Source organism: Dryas octopetala, chromosome 5, assembly GCF_963921425.1.
Source record: "Dryas octopetala chromosome 5, drDryOcto1.1, whole genome shotgun sequence".
Taxonomy (NCBI): domain Eukaryota; kingdom Viridiplantae; phylum Streptophyta; class Magnoliopsida; order Rosales; family Rosaceae; genus Dryas; species Dryas octopetala.
The window spans coordinates 15,500,833-15,520,018 of NC_141370.1; the positions used below are offsets into that span (position 1 = coordinate 15,500,833).

The 19,186-nt window shown below is 37.3% G+C and overlaps 2 protein-coding genes and 1 long non-coding RNA gene across 3 annotated transcripts; 1 reads left to right on the plus strand and 2 right to left on the minus strand.

Annotated features, from left to right (window-relative positions):
- Nucleotides 1-6,559: 6,559 nt before the first annotated feature.
- LOC147284802 (uncharacterized) lies at nucleotides 6,560-7,465 on the minus strand. The gene is made up of 3 exons (XR_015122408.1): nucleotides 7,252-7,465; nucleotides 7,003-7,064; nucleotides 6,560-6,601 (listed from the first exon to the last, which is right to left on the minus strand). It is a non-coding gene; the product is annotated as an uncharacterized LOC147284802 (long non-coding RNA).
- A 101-nt stretch (nucleotides 7,466-7,566) lies between these two features.
- ARO3 (armadillo repeat only 3) lies at nucleotides 7,567-10,056 on the plus strand. Its single transcript, XM_086245035.1, has one exon. It carries the CDS (start codon nucleotides 7,923-7,925, stop codon nucleotides 9,912-9,914), a length of 1,992 nt encoding a protein of 663 aa, XP_086101161.1. The 5' UTR covers nucleotides 7,567-7,922; the 3' UTR covers nucleotides 9,915-10,056.
- A 4,539-nt stretch (nucleotides 10,057-14,595) lies between these two features.
- Nucleotides 14,596-16,443, minus strand: LOC147284804 (uncharacterized). Its single transcript, XM_086245730.1, has one exon. It carries the CDS (start codon nucleotides 16,441-16,443, stop codon nucleotides 14,596-14,598), a length of 1,848 nt encoding a protein of 615 aa, XP_086101856.1.
- Between the last annotated feature and the right edge of the window lie 2,743 nt (nucleotides 16,444-19,186).

Genomic DNA, 19,186 nt, shown 5'->3' on the forward strand with positions numbered 1-19,186 from the left:
TGTGTTTTCATTGCAAAAGCTTGTTAGTGCTTTTACGTGAATAATGTACAAACTTCCAAACATTTTGCACGACTCCACATTAAAGTATCATTGTGGCCCATTGAAATCCCCTTGTTTGAATCGCCTCCAATAAAAGCATGCATCAACAAATGAAGATGGACAATGGCCAAAAAAAACAAATGAAGAAAGACCAGAGATTGTGGTTATAGAAAAGTGCTACTTATTTCAACTTTCTTTTTTCAACCTAGCTAAATGAAAGATAATTTGGCCACACCACATCAATTCATGTAATCTACCGTGTTACATGGGTTAGGGAGAAAAAAAAAATTGGTAAAAATGTTGGGTTCTATAGCATTATCCTTGGTTATATATATATATATATATATATATATCTGTAAACCATATATTTGATGTTCACCAGCTTGTTGATCAGAATCTTTAATAGAAGTAAGACTTCATATTGTTAATCTCTAGCCTGTTGATGTCATATCTCTAAGAAAGGTAAAACCTATTTATATAGGTGGGTTTTGTCTTTATTAATTAAGGATGTGATAAGTAAATGTGGTTTAAACAATTTTATTTTGTAATTTATTTTGAACAACGTGAGTAACATGAAATTCATGCCCATAATTAGTCCCCCCACTATATCAACTTTGATGTATGAAGTATGAACGAGTACTTGGATGGTAAAAGATAATGTCTGGATCATGTGTTATAGATAGAAAGCGAAATGGAAAAAAAAAAAAAAAAAGATAGAAAGCGAAATGCAGAAAAAAAGATAGAAAGCGAAATGCAAAATGCAAAATCAATGCCTTTCTTTTTGGTCGAGAAAAATAATGCATTCGATCGGTATTAGTCATCAAAAGAATCAAATGAACGAAAATGCAACGAATGTGAATGCAGCACTACTACATATATACTGTCATACTGCCCATATAAAGCCAAGCACAATATGTGGTATAGCCACTTTTCACTTCCTAATAAAGACCACTTTATTTCCTATATCTCTGTGAAGGAATCTCATTACATAAAGTAGATAAGATATAACCACAGATCTTTTACTCAATTATAAATTTATAATTCACGATTGAAAATCTCAATCAGCCTCTTCATGCATGCCCTGATAGGCTGATATAGCCACAAGGCCCACAAAGAAACAAAAGCTCACATTAGGTTTCTGATTAATTTGAATAAAAATGCGAACAAAATTAAATGTCTTAATAATTTTTGATTTATTTAATTTTTATATATAATTTTTGAATAAAAACTTAAAAAATAAATAGCTCAAATTATTAAATTATAATGCGAAATAAATCCTATAAATAATACCTCATTATGGGTCTGTTTCAGACGGATCGAATCGGAAATAGGATGTTCCAATTCCGATCAAAAATTTCGGAGTAAAATTTCTATTACAAAAAATCAGAATTTCAACATCTCATTCCAATTCAAAAAATTTCAAATTTCTTGGATTTTTTGGATTTTTTCAGAATATCACATTTCGGAACTTTCGGATAAAAATTTAGAATCTTCACGTTACTTTTTTTTTAGTATAATAGCCCATATCTAATATTTAGAGGAGGGGATTAATCTTTGGAACTCATCCTACATGGTGAGAATAAATGTCACTACTAGATATACACACACACACACATGATATATATATCATATTTGAAATTTTAAATATAATAAACTCAAATATTTAGTAACTACACGTACAAAAAATGTGGGTGTTTTTGTTAGCATTTATGTTATTATGATGCACATATATTTATAATATATATATATATTTATATTAATAGTATTAGTTATTTTTTTTAATATATATGTATGTATATATTTAAAACAAATAACAAATTAATGAAACATATAGTAAAAAACTAAATAAATGATATAATATTAATATAAATACGGAATAAATTGGCATAATTTCAAAAATATCGAATTGGAATGCCTTTGAAATATTTTAGAATTTTTCGGATCGGAATTCAGATTGGATTGAAATTTAAAAAAACATTCCAATTCTAATCTAATTTTTTTCGAAACTTTCAGAATTCAGCATTTTTGGAATTCGGATTTGATTCGGACGTTCCAAAATTAAAAATTTTCGAATTGAAATCGATCGGATTCGGATTTTCCAATCCAAATCACACCCCTAGTATTAACTTATTTACAGCCTTAATTATCATCATTATGTGGTTAGGATCACTCAAAATAGTACTACTTATCTATATTACACCTGGAAGTGTTTTTTTCTGTTGCAAAATACATTTGCGAAATAACATTCTCCCACATTCTGCAGTAATGCTACCTACAACTGAACCATACATTGTTTTACTACATCTAAAAGATCTTCTGTACCTCTCTATCTCCAAAAGTAAAAAACTAGAACTAGGATTGTACATGCATACCAAAATAAGAGGTGTAGGAGGACCACGAAGTCACGAACCATCGCACATTGTTTGTATGCAGATTACCTTTTGTGTTGGGCCGAGTATGTTTCCAGAATTTAATTAGGCTTTGTTTATTGTTTGTATGTGTACACAATAATTGGTTGAGTAAGGTTATGTAGACTATTCTTAGCTGCTGAGTTGACCACACTAACATATTTTTTTCAACTTTTTTCTTGTTTTACCCTTTATTGCAAAAACATGATAAAATTATCTAGATTCATTCGGTGGTCATCTACCGAAACATCCACCAATGTTCGGCATATAAGTGTCGAATAAGTACAAATATTTCGACAGATAGTTGTCGAATGCCTTTTTCATTTCTATTCGGTAGTTATCCACCGAATAATCCACCAATGTTCAGCAGATAACTGTCGAATAACCATAAATATTTCAGTAAATAACTGTCGAATGATCCGATGAACAAAATCAAAATTTTTTGTTTTAAGGGTAAAGTTAAAATTTTGAAATAAGATGGTCAACTCAGCAATTTAGGTTAGTCGGAATAGCATTGAACTAATTGGTTTGTAGTTTCCAAACACATTGGTGCCACTTTTATGTAAGTGGGATGTGTGGGGACCTTTAAATGCCAAGATGCGATGTGTGGACCTATAGGGCCTTAAATGCAATGCAGTATGAATTTATAATTGTGGGCTCACTAAGATATAAGTCGGAACATATTTACTAACTACATTATTTATTTTTTATGGTCTGTACTAACTACATTATTGTCTAACAGGAGAATATTTTTGTATTATATATAATAACATTTTTTTAGACAATCTAATATATTATATTATTAAACTGTCAATTAAGTTCACACAAAATTACAAATAATTTACTAACAAGTAATTACTGTATTTTGCTATCTAAAATCCAAGAGGTACCATTTGTCTAATTTGATCTTCTCTTCTTTTCTGATATCTATCTCAAACCATTTTCTACGGAGATACTTGTGAAAGTAGTGGATGCAGACATATACGGTGCTTTGGAAGTAGAAAGTGCACCATCCAAGAACTCTAAACCATCAAAGTTAGTTTAATTGGCTCCTGAGAATCTGGGGATATGATATGACTTACTTGTGTGGGTTGATGAAAAAGGGTTGATAAAAGAGGGGAGAATGTAGGGAGCTTATAGTGACAACATCGATCGATCATTGGAAGTAAAGTAATTGCCTTTGAATGGAATGTTGAGACTCATGAGTAGTGAACTTTAACAAGTAAATGCTTTGTACGTGGGTAGCACTATCACTAAGTTTTGCTGGCTCTTGTATTCATTTTCTATTCTCTTCTCTACTGAGATTTACACTAACCCAAGTCTCGAAATACACCAAAGAATGAGAGATGGAGAGCAAAGAGCATATCAACACAATCAAAACCCAATTCCCAGTTCCCACACAAGATATTCCTAAAACCCTCCACTCCACCACCAAACCATTATTTATTTATTTATTTGAATTGCCAGCTCGCAATTCCAAGTTTCTTATTCCAACCATATATTATGAAAGCCAATAAAGACAAAAATAATAACATAAAATATGAGGCAGTTGGCCAAACACAATAACATGTAAGCAATTAAGAGACAAGAATTGTCCAACTCACCAGCAATTTGTCCCGGGTTCTCCAAGCAACGTATCCTGTGTAATCTAAGAAACAAGGTAGAATATTAAATATTTGGGCTAACCTACCTGGCCTTGGCTTTAAGAAAAGCTTCTTCCATGAGTGCCCCAATGGACAGCTTTGATGGTTTAAGGCCATGGTTTAAAGGGCCAGCCAGGGCTTCAAATCAAAACCCCAGTTGTATTTCATCATCCACAACTTTAGTAAGAAATGTAAAAGCTACCACAGGTACATTTGGGCCCCAAGTATGGCAGTGCCCATGCACTAGCTCGATTTCCAACAACCAAAAAATTGGATAATAAATGGGGTTTGATGATTGGAATTTGGATTCATGATTCCACATTCGTTTGATCCATCACTTGTGTTAAAATTAAAGGTGAAAGAAAAACACACCTGAAATGGACCTGTGTATGTCCAAAAAACATTGCCAAAACCTGTTTCAAGATCAAATTATAACCCCCTTTTGAGCAATCCAACATCCAATGAGCATTTTCAGTCCCGAAAAAAAAAAAAAAAAAGATACATTGATAATGAGCTTGATCTAGAAAACAATATTCCATGCACAATTTTCTGTGTATACAAATTAAAAAGTGTATATAAGCAATATTTGCTATTGAATTTACAGTAAGATGTGATATTAACTTTATTCCTTGCAGATTAGTTTATGATTAGTGCATATAAAATTGGGTTTTCAAATAGGTTTTTTAGCATATTTATCACCCAAACTACGGCTCTTGTGCACAAATACCATCCATAAATTTTTTTTTTGCCCAATTGCCACTTATACTTTACAAATAGTGTCAATCTGACAACTACATCAACTTTTTTGTTAAATGGTAAATTTTCTTTTTCAAAACTTTCCATTTTGTCCATGAATAGAATTTAAAAACTAAATCTTATTTAAAAAATTGAAAAAGTACTTCTAATTAATTTTTGTAATGAAGATATATTTTGCACTTAAGTTCAATTAAAAACAAAACTAAAAGTTAAAAAAAATTAATAAACCAAAATCGTATATTAAAACTTGTTTGGTTAATAAAATTATATTTCAATCAAGGCCAAAAGTAGATTTTATCAAACAAAAATCATATACTAAACTTAATTTGGTTTTGGTTGACTAAACAAAAACATTAATCAACCAAAATCTAATATTAAACCAAAAGGAAAACTGGACAGAAAAAAAAAAAAAACTCAGATTCATCCCCACCCCATACCTTACCCTACCCTACCCTACCCTCTAGTCCCCCCCATCCATTCACTCTGCCGCTGGCCGAACCACCAGCAACCCATCCTCTCCCTCTTCCTTTCTCCCTCTTCTTCCCCTTTTCTCTCTTCCCGTCCTCCTCTCTTATTGGATCTCTCTCTTGATCTGGTAGTGGCAGCAAGAGAATCTGATGGGCCTCGGCGGTCCCCGGATCTCTTGCTTTTCTCAAAAACACCATTTTGCATGTGCTGATGGAGGGTCTCAGCATTTTCGCCGCTTAGATAAATTTTTTTGGCTTAAATTCAATTTAGGCACATAACTATATATGTCATTTCAACGCGGTCCACAAATTTTAAAATATTTCAAATATACACCCGATCTATTATTTAAATTGAAAAATGGATTTCCGTCCATTGATTCGTTAAGAGATCAGTTAAATGTCAACTTAGCTTTTGCTGACCGGGATTACTTGGTGACATGGTGCTATCTCAGCAAACTTTTCCCGCCAAATGAGCGACATGGTGACACCTGTCCACCTAACCCCTAACACGGGCCCACAAACCCATCATCTCTTTCTCACTCATCGAACACAGGTAAATGATTTAAATTCGAATTTGGGGGAAAATGTGATGTTTTTGGGAGACTAAATGGTCAAGAGAGCGTTCGACGAGCGAAAAAGAGGTGATGGGTGTGTGGGCCCGTGTTAGGTGGACATGTGTCGCTCATTTGGTGGGAAAGGTATGCTGAGTTGGCGCTACATCGTCAATTTATTCCCGTCAATAAAAGCCAAGCTGGTATTTATTTGATCTTTCAACAAATCGATAGACAGAAGTCCATTTTTCAATTTAGATAGTAAATTGGGTATATATTTGAAATATTTTAGAGTTTGTAGACCTGTTGAAATGCCATATATAGTTATATGTCTAAATTGAATTTATGCCAATTTTTGTTATGGGTGATATTTGTGCAAATAGATCATAGTTGGGTGGTAAATATGCAAAAAAGTCTTTAAAATAATATAAAGATGCCTAGACTTTGTAGGTGATGATTCTTCCTATTGGAAAGTAGCAGTGCAGCCACTAAATCGAAGTGAAAATAATTTATTTAACTAAACCTATTAGTCAAACACAAACTCCATATATATGAGATGTCATTTTTTTTTCTTTTTAAGCAAATAAACGCAAACATTATTTATTTCATTACAAATTTACAAGTTTAATTTAAAACTTCTTTCATACCAAAAAAAAGCTCAAGGTTCTCAAAAGATCAGGTTGAGCTGACTAGTTAAAACAGGGCTGAAGTTCGATTCGGCCAGACCAACTCACTGCCTACATGTATGATCAATGATATAAAAAAATAATCATTAAAAATACAAATTACAAAATTAAATAGAAATAAAGTATGGAACTTTATTATATTAATTCACAAGCAAAAGTATTATGAATTCACAATTAATTTAACAACCCATGGCAGAATAACCTCTATTAATAATCAAGTTTTGAGTTCAATCCTTAATGAAATCGGTAATTTAAGCCTAATTTTAAGATTGCCCCTATGGTGTTTTCACCAATTGAAAGCAAGAAAAGAACTTACAGCTAAGATCAACCACAAGTACAAATAGTTCAATTAAGGCTCACCAAACATATATTTAACCACCTACTGTTGTACTCAATGTTAAATAAGGAAATAAACCCATAATTTATATAGTAAAGGGAATATGGTACAGAACCTGAATTTTTAACATTTTGTTCAATTCACATGAATGAGGTGGGTGGGGTCATACATGAGTTCCTGAGAAAGTTGGAAAAGAAAAAAGAGAGGTTAGATTTTAATTAAAACATTTACCTATTATAAAATCCACTAAGATTAGGTGTGAGATTTCCAATAATTATTCTGTTTGGTTGGAGAGTTTGAAGGTGGTTGGGTTTTACACTTTAACAGTATCAAAAATGACCACATACGGCAGAAGTGTAATTACCTGCCAAGCCAAACAGAGCTCATCTGCATGACTGCATCATGAAGGAGTGGACCCGGTGGGGCTGGTAGTTAAAATGTGACAGCCTGACATCAATTTCTTCTAATATATGATACATCACATATCATATATATTTATTACTGTCCTTATCTTATATCTTAATTCGTGGAAAAATGTCTAATAAGACTATAAGAGAGAGAGAGAGAGAGAGAGAGAGAGAGAGAGAGAGAGAGAGAGAGAGAGAGAGAGCAAAAAGAGAAAATAAAAAGAGAGCAAACCATTCCAAATAGGCAAAGCAAAGCAAATTGGGTTATTTTATATAACATGAAAAACGCGTTTGACCTGACCTTTACCTTGTAGAACTCGTCGACTTCAGACTATTCCATACACCTGTATGCATGCATACACACTGTAGCACAAATCCAAAGCACCCAACTTGAAAGGTCGGACCTGAGACCCATTTAGGACATTAGCAATTTCATATCTCCAGCTCACCCCTTTGAAGTTTCAACCAAAACCCACTTGCCTCCTTCTCTTCTCCGTCTATCAAGGCCAAGATAAGACTGCAAAGAGCAAAAGGAAGACGACCCTCTGTCGCTCTTGATCTCATTTCTGCAGTCGAACACACCCCAAGTCTCCATCAAACAGTTTGGTCTTGGTCTGCCGTGCAGGCCATGGCGGACATAGTGAAGCAAATCTTGGCAAAGCCGATCCAGCTGGCGGACCAAGTGACCAAGGCAGCGGACGAGGCCAGTTCGTCGAAGCAGGAGTGCTTGGAGCTCAAATCCAAGACCGAAAAGCTGGCGGGCCTCCTCCGTCAGGCGGCTCGAGCCAGCTCCGACCTCTACGAGCGCCCCACACGTCGGATCATCGACGACACCGAACAAGTCCTGGAAAAAGCCTTGTCCCTGGTGCTGAAATGCCGCGCCAATGGCATCATGAAGCGGGTCTTCACCATCATCCCCGCAGCCCAATTCCGCAAAATGTCGTCGCAGCTCGAGAACTCGATCGGGGACCTCTCGTGGCTGCTCCGGGTCTCCGCCTCCGCCGATAACCGCGAAGACGGCTACTTGGGGCTGCCTCCGATTGCTGCAAACGAGCCAATTCTGTGTCTCATTTGGGAGCAGATTGCTATTCTTCATACGGGTTCGCTTGAAGATCGATCTGATGCGGCTGCTTCACTGGTTTCGCTTGCCCGGGACAATGACCGCTACGGGAAGCTGATTATTGAGGAAGGTGGAGTCGGACCCTTGTTGAAATTAATCAAAGAGGGTCGAACCGAAGGCCAAGAGAGCGCTGCTGAGGCACTTGGCTTGCTGGGACGTGACCCGGAAAGCGTCGAACACATGATCCATGCGGGTGTGTGTTCGGTGTTTGCGAAAATCCTCAAAGAAGGTCCCATGAAGGTTCAGGCTATGGTAGCGTGGGCAGTGTCGGAGCTCGCAGCTCATTACCCCAAATGCCAAGATCTTTTTGCTCAGAACAACATAATTCGCTTGCTCGTTAGCCATCTTGCATTCGAAACTGTTCAGGAGCATAGTAAGTACACCATTTCTTTCAACAAAGCCACATCGATCCATGCGGTTGTGGTAGCTAGCAACAATTCAAATGCCAATATCGTGAACAAGGCAACTGATGAGGATGACAAGCAGAATTACAGCAACATTCCTCATCCCTTGGGAAATCGAATGCCGAGTCAGATGCTCAATGTGGTTACTAGTACCATGGCAATGCAGGGCGGGTGCAAACCTCCCCAACAACCAGTTAATGGTGCAAGTCAAACCAACGGTGCCAAGAGCAACAGCAATAGCAATGCAAAGCAAACTCCTCAGCACCAACAATCCCATTCTCACCATCATCAAAATCTGTCAGGGACTACCATTAAGGGGAGGGAATTGGAAGACCCTGCCACCAAGGCCAAGATGAAAGCACAAGCAGCCAGAGCACTTTGGCACCTAGCCAAGGGGAACTCACCCATTTGCCGGAGCATCACAGAATCAAGAGCGCTGTTGTGTTTTGCTGTGCTACTGGAAAAGGGCCCTGAAGATGTTCAAAAGAATTCTGCCATGGCATTGATGGAGATAACATCAGTGGCAGAGAAAGATGCTGAGTTGAGAAGATCTGCCTTCAAGCCTAATTCCCCAGCTTGCAAATCTGTTGTTGATCAATTACTAAAGATCATTGAGAAGGCAGATTCAGATTCAGACCTCCTCATCCCATGTATCAAAGCTATTGGGAATTTGGCAAGGACATTTCGAGCCACGGAGACAAGGATGATTGGCCCATTGGTGCGACTTCTCGATGAAAGAGAAGCTGAGGTTACCAGGGAGGCTTGCATTGCCCTCACCAGATTTGCCTGTTCAGATAACTATCTTCACCTTGACCATTCCAAGGCAATCATAAGTGCTGGAGGTGCTAAGCACTTAATCCAGCTTGTGTATTTTGGGGAACAAATTGTTCAGATTTCTGCATTGGTTCTCATGTGCTACATTGCACTGCATGTACCAGACAGTGAAGAACTTGCGCAGGCTGAGGTGCTCACTGTGCTTGAATGGGCATCCAAGCAGTCTTATATGACCCAAGATGAAACACTGGACACACTGTTACAAGAGGCAAAAAGTAGGTTGGATCTTTATCAGTCCAGGGGGTCAAGAGGATACCATTGATTCAATTACAAGGCAGAGTGGTTTCATGTTCCTAGAAAAAAGAAAAATTCCATTCTTTTGTTTCTGTTTTATCATTCTCAAGGAGTGTACATACTATGTAATTTACAACTTTCTCAGTCAAATGAAACCTCGCTTCTTTTTATGTCTTCGATTTCCTACCCATATACACCCATTTGTTACTGTTTCTAAAGTAAATAGTTGGTGTCCAGGCCAAAATGTGGGTTATGATAAGTTTGGATTCTTGATATATCAGGTAATTTTCCCTATCTATTATTTGTTTTAGTAGTTTTCATCTCAAAGTGAACGCAAACATTTTCTGGTTTTGGAATGTCTAAAATTGATTATAATGCTAAAGATGGTTGTTATTCACATTATCTGAAGATTTTCTGACAACTTAGCTTATATAGAATAGCTTGGAGATAAGATGGGAAAAGATGTACTGAATAAGTGAAAATGTACTGAATAAATCCTAATGACGTCTTAAGAATGGATAGCTAGTATGGTATTGACCTGGTTCATAGTTGACATGGGAGAAAATCTTAAACTATGACTTGGAAGTTTTCAAACACACCAATGGGCCAATCATCCTAGTCTCCGGTTCCCAAAATGTCCTTGCCAAATTCCCAAAACCTTTGATACTTGGGAACGGGAGGTCTGAATCTGAATCTGCTTTCTCAATGATCTGTAGTAATTGATCAACAACAGATTTGCAAAGCTAAGTCAATTGATGAGTTTCCATTATGAGTGCTCAGATTGCAGATTCATGATCTTATTTATTTAACCAGCAAGGCTACAACTAATCAAAGTTTCCAACTCCTATGATGTTTCAATATTTTTGCCACAAAATCATGTCAACTAACACGGTCCATGGTCCAATTATTCAGTAGTGCAACTGTCAGTAAATCAACCACCATCAGGAATCTTAAATAAGCACTAGCTTTTGTTTGGGTAACTATATAAGTAGTAGCTGACGAGGATTTTCCTCTAGTCATCAGATAATGTCAGTAAGACAACCACCAGGACAAAGCTCCCTACAATAATGAAGCCCTACGCAAGTGGAGTAGCCAAATATGTGCATACTAACATTTCAATGTGAATCATTTAGAAAAATAGAAATGTACCCTGGCCTAGTTTGAAGAGTCGATTCAATGCCACACTGCATACTGAAAGTTTTATATGGAAAAAGTCAAAAATCATTTGAGCAATTTTCTAATTGGACAACAAATAAATGAAGACCACTTGTTTTCAAATCCTCCCAACATGTGTGAACTGAACATTCACGAATTTAATATAAGATAGCAGTCCAGAAAAAAAAAATTAATATAGGCAATTCAGTATTGGCCCAAAGTGTGCTAATGAAATCCCACATCAAAAAATACAGGCTTTCTCATTTATGAAGCAATAAGGACGAGGCCCTGAAGGATAATTATTCTTCAACTAAAAAGTTGAAAAAGAAATGTAATTAAAAATAAAAACCTGAAGTCAATGCTCAAGAACTTACCACTTTGGTAGGTAGGTCAAGGAATAATGGACGTCAAACTACATCAACTTAACCATGTTGAAGAGTCAATCTCCTTGTAAAAAACTCTGCAGCTGTTTGAATTCACAATCACAATTAAGAAAATTGCAGCAAATTGAAATAAACTCAACTATCTCTAAATCTCAAAATTTATCAGAAATTCGAATGTGGTACCAACATCAGATTTGATTATGAGGAACAGCATATAGTAGAAAAGTAGAATGCATGTGGCTGATCCCATCATTTGGGACAAAGACAAGGATGGATGAAAGAGAGCAGAATATGCTAACTAATCAAATTCTAATTTGATAACATTTCAGTACAAAGTAAGGAAAGGTGATTCCCAATTGACTCATAATAAGAGAGTCAAATACTGATACCAAAACTTTGAACTTTAAAGAAATTGGCTACTCATTCTCAAACTGTATCAACGCATAATTTGGTTAACCCAATGTTCATTCTACCATCTATTTCTTTTATAGGATCTTCTAACATCTATTTGATACAAATTAACACAGGTAGAACTAATACATATGACATATAAGGAGGGCAGTTTTATTCAGAGTTTCTTCTCTAAGAAGCATTGCCACATAACATATTTACATGACATCACAATCTGATGTATAGATATGCAATTATACACTTTTTAGGGTTAACTAAGCAGGTGCAGTGATGCAGCATCAATCCTCAAGGGTGATTTGGAATTTTTAACAGACCATGGTTAAGCATTTCAAATCACAAATTAGATTTGTATTTGGGGTTTCCAGCCTCACTAGTACAGACAGAAACTCAGTGTTCATATGATTTCTAAATTATTTAGGGGCATTATGCAGATACATCTCTTACAAACTACAGAAATCTTCTCCATCCAGTATACATACAATGGGTTTCCAGACCCACAAGTTCAGACAGAAACTCAGTGCTCATCTGATTTCTAAATTGTATGTCTCAGTCGTATGCACAAATTGACCAAAGCCTTCATTCAACACTCATATAAACTACAAAGGGACTAGGGAGTGTGATATGTCTCAGAGCCAAAGGCTACAATGATGACATTGCACACATCTAAATTGTAAAAAGTTTCTAAAACCTCATTGCTTCAATTGAAAATGTGGTTTGGTTTCAAACAAACAGAAAGCAATCCCTTCTAGTTAAGTCAAATTGATAAATAGTATAGAAACATACTGAAAGGATTTAACAACTGAATAACAACTAAAGATGAGACCGCAACCGAAGAATTTTCTTCAAATCCACCATAACAGGATAGTGGACCGATATTCGAGAAACACCGAGCGATTGTGTTGTGTCCATTTCACACATTTAAACAATAGAAGAAAAAAAAAAAGAGAAAAATAAAATAAAATAGGCAATGTTAAGTTCTTTAATCGGTCCTCAACTTGATTATCAATTCACAATCTCCACGAACCAATAATCAGAAAAAAAAAAAATTTCAGCTAAAAACCACATGCGCAACCAATCAACTACGACATTGCGAATCGCAAAGAGCATAGAAACAAGAGCGAAGCACATGCATGATTTCAGAAGAGACCGAGTGGAACAATATATCACATTTCAGAATTCCGATTTAGAACTCACACAGTGATTCGGAGAACTCGAACGATTTGAAGAAATTCGGCCATTCACGGCCATCTAGGGTTTGATTTCTGACTTCTCAATGAGATAAGCAGAGAGAGAGAGAGAGACAGGGGGAAGAGAGATGATGAATTCAAACGCGCCTCTTGTGCTTCGCCGCGAATCCGCGGAAAAAGCCAACGGTTTATTGTCCGTTGCCAGGCTCTCACCGTTTTGTCCCGCGTTAACAGACGGGCCACACTAGACCAGGCCCAGAACGAAATATTCTTGTGGGCCTATTGTGAATCCAGCCCAATAAGAATGCAGGAAGCCCAGTCAGCTCATGAGTCATGGCTCTCATACTTGAGGGTCTAATATGAAATTATTATCAGGAAAAAAAAAAGTTTAATTACACAAACATTTATTGAGATTTAATGTGCTTAAGACTTGGACCTTTGATATTGTTTTATATCTATTGAAAGTATAGATTATAACGAAATTATACCCACAAGACTTGCTAAGAAAAGATAAGAATGGAGAAATGTAAACCAAAATTAATTTCACCTTCACCAGGTTGAATAAATCTTGATTTATTTGAAGAAATCAAATTAATAATACATGGAAATAATACAAACAAATAAGGTCAATTGATACAAACAAAAATTCACTTCAACAGCTTCTCTATCTAATTAGCTATTTTGGCTTTTACTTTTTTGTCACTCAACTGTAGGCTCTAGCTAAAATGAGAGAGAAGATAGCTATTAGCTAAACCTCTATTTCACATTAAAAAATTACATTGTTTTGCCTTTGTTGCTATTTTTTGGGTATTAGAAACTTTTTTATAATTAAAAAAATAATAAAATATTTTTAAGATTAGCTAATATAGAGAATATTGTTGAAGTGAAATTTTACAATTGATTAGCTAAAAAGCCTAAAATTACTTTTCAACTATTTTAGAACAAATATAGCTAGTCGTATGATGAAAAAGAAACGTGATCAAAGAGATACATAGAGCCTGTATGTCTGTCTCAAAGAAAATTTTCTACTAGAAAGGAAAACAATTGTTTAGGTTCGAGTAGGCATTAAGCATTGTCATTATTGACACGAGTGTGAAATTCACATGAACTTTGTTCCCCATATGAACCTTCTACCATCCCTTCTATCTATCCAAAGGATGGTAGGGCATAGGAACTCACAATTGTAAACGTTTGTAGTCTCAATGGTGGTGAACCTTCAACCCACATCCAGGGTCGGTCATGAGATTTTAGAGACTCAAGACGAACTATAAAAATGGGGCCCTCAAACATTCATTTACATTACTTAAGCGTAACACAACATATATATAATTATAAAATAAGTCTATAAAATTTGGGGTCTTCAATATGTTTGATTTATAAAATGCTACAACTTAAAAGTTTGATTTATTTGGATAGCAAAATGTTAACTATCAAGTGATATATATGTTTGATTTATAGTTACTAATTTCCTGCATAAGGGAGTAAAATTAAACACCAGGTATTTCAATTCATAGAAATCAAAAAACAGGCTGCAAGGGAAAACAAAAATTCATTTGACTGAAAAAGTTATAAATTACATAAAATGTACACCCCATGAGAATGGTAAACCATAAACAAAAGGATGAACTTTTTCCTTCTTCTTTTTAAGGAATGGGAAAGCACTCTGCTGCCGTGTGAATGAAGCAATTGCATCATCAGCATCCCCTTGAGCCCTATATTTATCAGGATTCAACCTACTTTTAGCCTCTTGTAGCAATGTGGCAAGTGTTTCATCTTTGGTCATATAAGATTGCTCGGATGCCCATTCAAGCATGGTGAGCACCTCAGCCGGGTGAAGTTCTAAGTTGTCCGACATATGCAGTGCAATGTAGCACATGAGACCCAGCGCAGGAATCTGAGTAAATTGTTCCCAACAATACACAATATGCATCAAGTGCTTGGCACCTCCTGCACTTATTATTGCATTGGAATGGTGAATGTGAAAATAGTTGTCTGTACAAGCAAATTTTGTGAGGGCAATGCAAGCTTCCATGCTAACCTCAAGATCTCTTTCGTTGAGAAGCCAAACCAATTTGTCAATCATCCTTGTCTCTGTTGCAGGAAATGTCATTGCCAAATTCCCAATAGCTCGGATACATGGGACCAGTAGGTCCGAATCTGCCTTGTCAATGATCTTTAGTAATTGATCAACAACAGATTTCCAAGCAGGGGAATTAGGCCTGAAAGCACATCTTCTCAATTCCGCATCTTTCTCTGCCACTGCCGTGATCTCCATTAATGCCAGGGCCGAATACCATTGAACACCTTCATGACCCTTTTCGAGGAGCACTGCAAAACATAACAAGGCTCCTGATTCCGCAATGCTACGGCAAATGGGCGAGTTCCCCTTGGCTAGGTGCCAAAGGGCTCTTGCTGACGATGTTCTCATCTCGGCCTCAGGGTCTTCCAACTCCCCAGTCCACGAAAGATTATGGTGGAATTGTTGGTGCTGATGTTTTGGCTTTGCATTGCTGTTTCCAGTTGTCTTTGATTTTGAGATGTGGATAGAAACGCTTTGGCATGCAAGAGCAAGATGGGTGGCAAGCAAGCGAATTACATTGTGCTGCGCAAAGGCATCTTGGCATTTGGGGTAATGAGTCACGAGCTGCGACACCGCCCAAGCCACCATAACCTGAACTTTCATTGGACCTTCTTTGAGGATTTTCGCAAACACCTGGCACAAGCCGGCATGGATCATGTGTTGGACGCTTTCGGGGTCACGTCCCAGCAAGCCAAGGGTCCTGGCAGCGTTTCCTTGGCCTTCCATTGTACCCTCTTCCAACAATTTCAATAAGGGTCCCACGCCACCTTCCCGAACAATCAAGTCCGAGTACCGATCATTATCCCGGGCAAGCTGAGCCAGGCAAGCTGCCGATTCAGATCGACCCAAACCACCCGTAATAACACCATTAATCTTTTCCCATATGAAACACAAAATTGGCTCGTTGGCAGCAATTGGAGGCAACCACAAACACTCGCCGGCCGAGACATGGATCAGCCACATGACGTCTGCAACGGAATTTTCTATACACCTCGAGTATTTGAGGAAAGCACACATGGGGATGGGGATGATAGTGAAGGCGCGTTTGATGCAATTGGCTCCACATTTGAGCAGCAACGACAGAGTTCTCTCGAGGGATTGTTCGGTTTCGTGGATGATCCGATGTATTGGGCGATCGTAGCCGACCAAGTAAAGTTTGGAGATGGCGGGACCCGCTTGGCGGAGAAGCCCCGCCAGGTTTTCGGACTTGGATTTGATCTCCACGATCAACTCCTTGTACTTTTTGGATTTCACTTTGGCTTTGCTCGCGGCCTTTGCGACTTGGTCGCCTAGTTTGATCGGCCTGCCCAACATTTGGTTCAACATCACAACATCCGCCATATATTGGATTCAGATTCTGGTCTGCGATCATCAAAAAGGGTTCATAGTCGATGTAGGAGTTTTTTTACTTGTCACTTGTTCATAAGAGATAGAGAGGCCTTCGTGAGACTTTATAATAGTCTCATTCAACTAATTTCATGGTTTTTCTCCACTTTTCTTGTCCTCTAAGATGGTGGGATTTGTTCCCTCCATTGCTAGTCTGGTGTTGGCTGATGGTCTGGATCTTGGGAGACCCCGTTTAGTTAAGGGCTAGTTTGTTGTGTTCTTTGGGCTTTAGCCTGGCCTTTTACCAAAAAAAGATGGTGGGATTTGTTGGATGGCATTTTCGGTGGAGACTTGTCTTCTCCTGAAGAGATTTTTTTTCCACGTGCATTTACTTCTTTATTTAATTCCTTCATTATTCTCTTAATTTCCAAAAATCAAAGGTTAAGAAATAAATGTTAAATAATTATCATTAATTAATAATAATGACTCCCAAATGCCATAATTCCTATTTATCTCATTGTTAATAAATAAAACATTATTAAAATGTAATTATCATGAAATTGACTTCTTATCAAGATAGGTTATCAATAAATATTTCTGAAATTTAAATGACACATGACTTTTGATTGAGTCATTGTTCTCCAAATGACAAAAAAATTGCCATGTGTCGCGGTGATTTTTTGTTCCAATAGTTACTAATAATGCATGAGATTCCACAGAAATAAATAAACAAACTGCAAAGGAAAACGAAGCATAACAATGCTCTTGATTTCGAGGAGCGCAGCATGTTCCAGTTGCTAATCTTGCGCTATTAAACACATCTCTAAGCAAAATCTTGAAACATTGTCATTGTTTGGCATGTGCATTGCAATAACATAAAGCTGAAGTTAAAAGTGTCTTCAATTTCCTAACAAAATGCAAACTACCAAATGATCTATACTTCAGACTAGATCATCTTTCTCTGCCACGGCTGTGATCTCCATTAATGCCATGGCCGAATAATGTTGAACATCTTCGGGACCCTTTTCGAGGAGCACTGCCAAACATAACAATGCTCCTGATTCCACAATGCTACGGCAAATGGGTGAGTTCCCCTTGGCTAGGTGCCAAAGGGCTCGTGCTGACATTTCTCTCATCTTATCCTCGGTGGCTAGGTGTGATTGTTGGTGCTGATGTTTTTGCTTTGTATTGCTGTTTCCAGTTGTCTTGGATTTTGAAACCTCGAAAGCAAGGCTAGAGTGGCCATGCTCTTGAACACTTTGGCATGCAAGAGCAAAATGGGTGACAAGCAAGCGAATTCCATTGTGTTGTGCTAAAACATCTTGGCATTTGGGGTAATGAGCTGCGAGCTCCGACACCGCCCAAGCCACCATAGCTTGAAGTTTCATTGGACCTTCTTTGAGGATTTTCGCAAACACTTGGCACAAGACCTCTTGGTGTTCCATTATTTCCCTGTTACGTCCCAGCAACCCAAGGGCCCTGATAGAGCTTTCTCGGCCTTCCATTGTACCCTCTTTGATTAGTTTCAACAAGTGTCCGACTCCTCCGTACGTCCTCAATAATCAACTTCCCGTACCGAGGACATTTTTGCAACAAGAGCAGAGCTTTCTCGAGGACTTGTTCGGTGTCTCCGACGAACCGACCTATTGGGCGCTCATAGCCGATGAACCAGAGTTGAGACGTGGAGATGGCGTGACCCGTTTCGGTGAGAATCCCCGCCAGCTTTTCGGACTTGAGTATGATCTGGAAAATGGACTTTTGGTCCCACTTGGATTTCACAATGGCTTTGCTCGCAGCCTTTCTGACTTGTCGGCTAGCTTCATCGGCCTGCCCAACATTTCATCCACTATGTCCACGTCTGCCATGGATGGAAGGAAATAAGATCAAACAGATTCTAATGACTGATTTAATTCAGAATTCAAACATTTTCTTGATGAGAGAGATGATCAATTCAAAGTTTAAAAATTAGTTTCAAACGCGTCTCTTGTGTTTCGCCGTGAATAAAGCCCTCACCGTTTATCCTTCCCGCGTTAATACATGCTTATGGGCCACTTTGGGCCAGGCTCAGAACGGATATTACCCGACTCCAGTTAGCCCAGCATAAATTTGTGGCCCTAATAAGTTCAAGCATTTTATTTTTTTAATACAGGTCAAAATGATAGTGGCCTTCTTATGGTAAAAATTTTCATTTTTTTGAAGTTTTGAAATATTACCCAATCAAAATTGTAGAAATTTTGTTAAAAATTTCAATTGTTTGTCTAAATTTCCAACGAAATCGAAATTTTCATAGTTTTAACTTTTGAATCCTCCAAATTCAAAATTTAATGCCTTGATTAAAAATTTAAAATAATAGTTGAGATGATGCTTAAAACAATTTTCCAGATAATTTTTGGGACAACATCTTGATGGACTTGACGCATCTCAACCTTAAGCTCATTCACCATTTAAACTAGTGGTGAATAAGTTATTTCACATTTCAAAAGAATCAAAATTGTAAACATTTTAACAATAAGGACTACAAAGTAGACCATGCATGAAAATTGATTATTTGGTAAAGTTTGCAATTTGTATTGACTGCTTAAGTATGTAGCAATACGCTTGTATTTGTATGTGACCAAAGTCACTATCATCTTTCAGGGGAGGTCTCTGTCTATACTCTCTTCAACTAAACTTTTTGGGTATTGCACATTTGCAAATTGCACTGTTTGTGAATCAAAAAATCAAACTAGGATAGTGTCCTGAAGATGGTGTGAGAGTC

What these genes read in the sequence shown, in the direction of transcription:
- ARO3 (XM_086245035.1), top strand. Translation starts at nt 7,923, where the DNA reads ATGGCGGACATAGTGAAGCAAATCTTGGCAAAGCCGATCCAGCTGGCG.
- LOC147284804 (XM_086245730.1), bottom strand. Translation starts at nt 16,443, where the DNA reads ATGGCGGATGTTGTGATGTTGAACCAAATGTTGGGCAGGCCGATCAAA.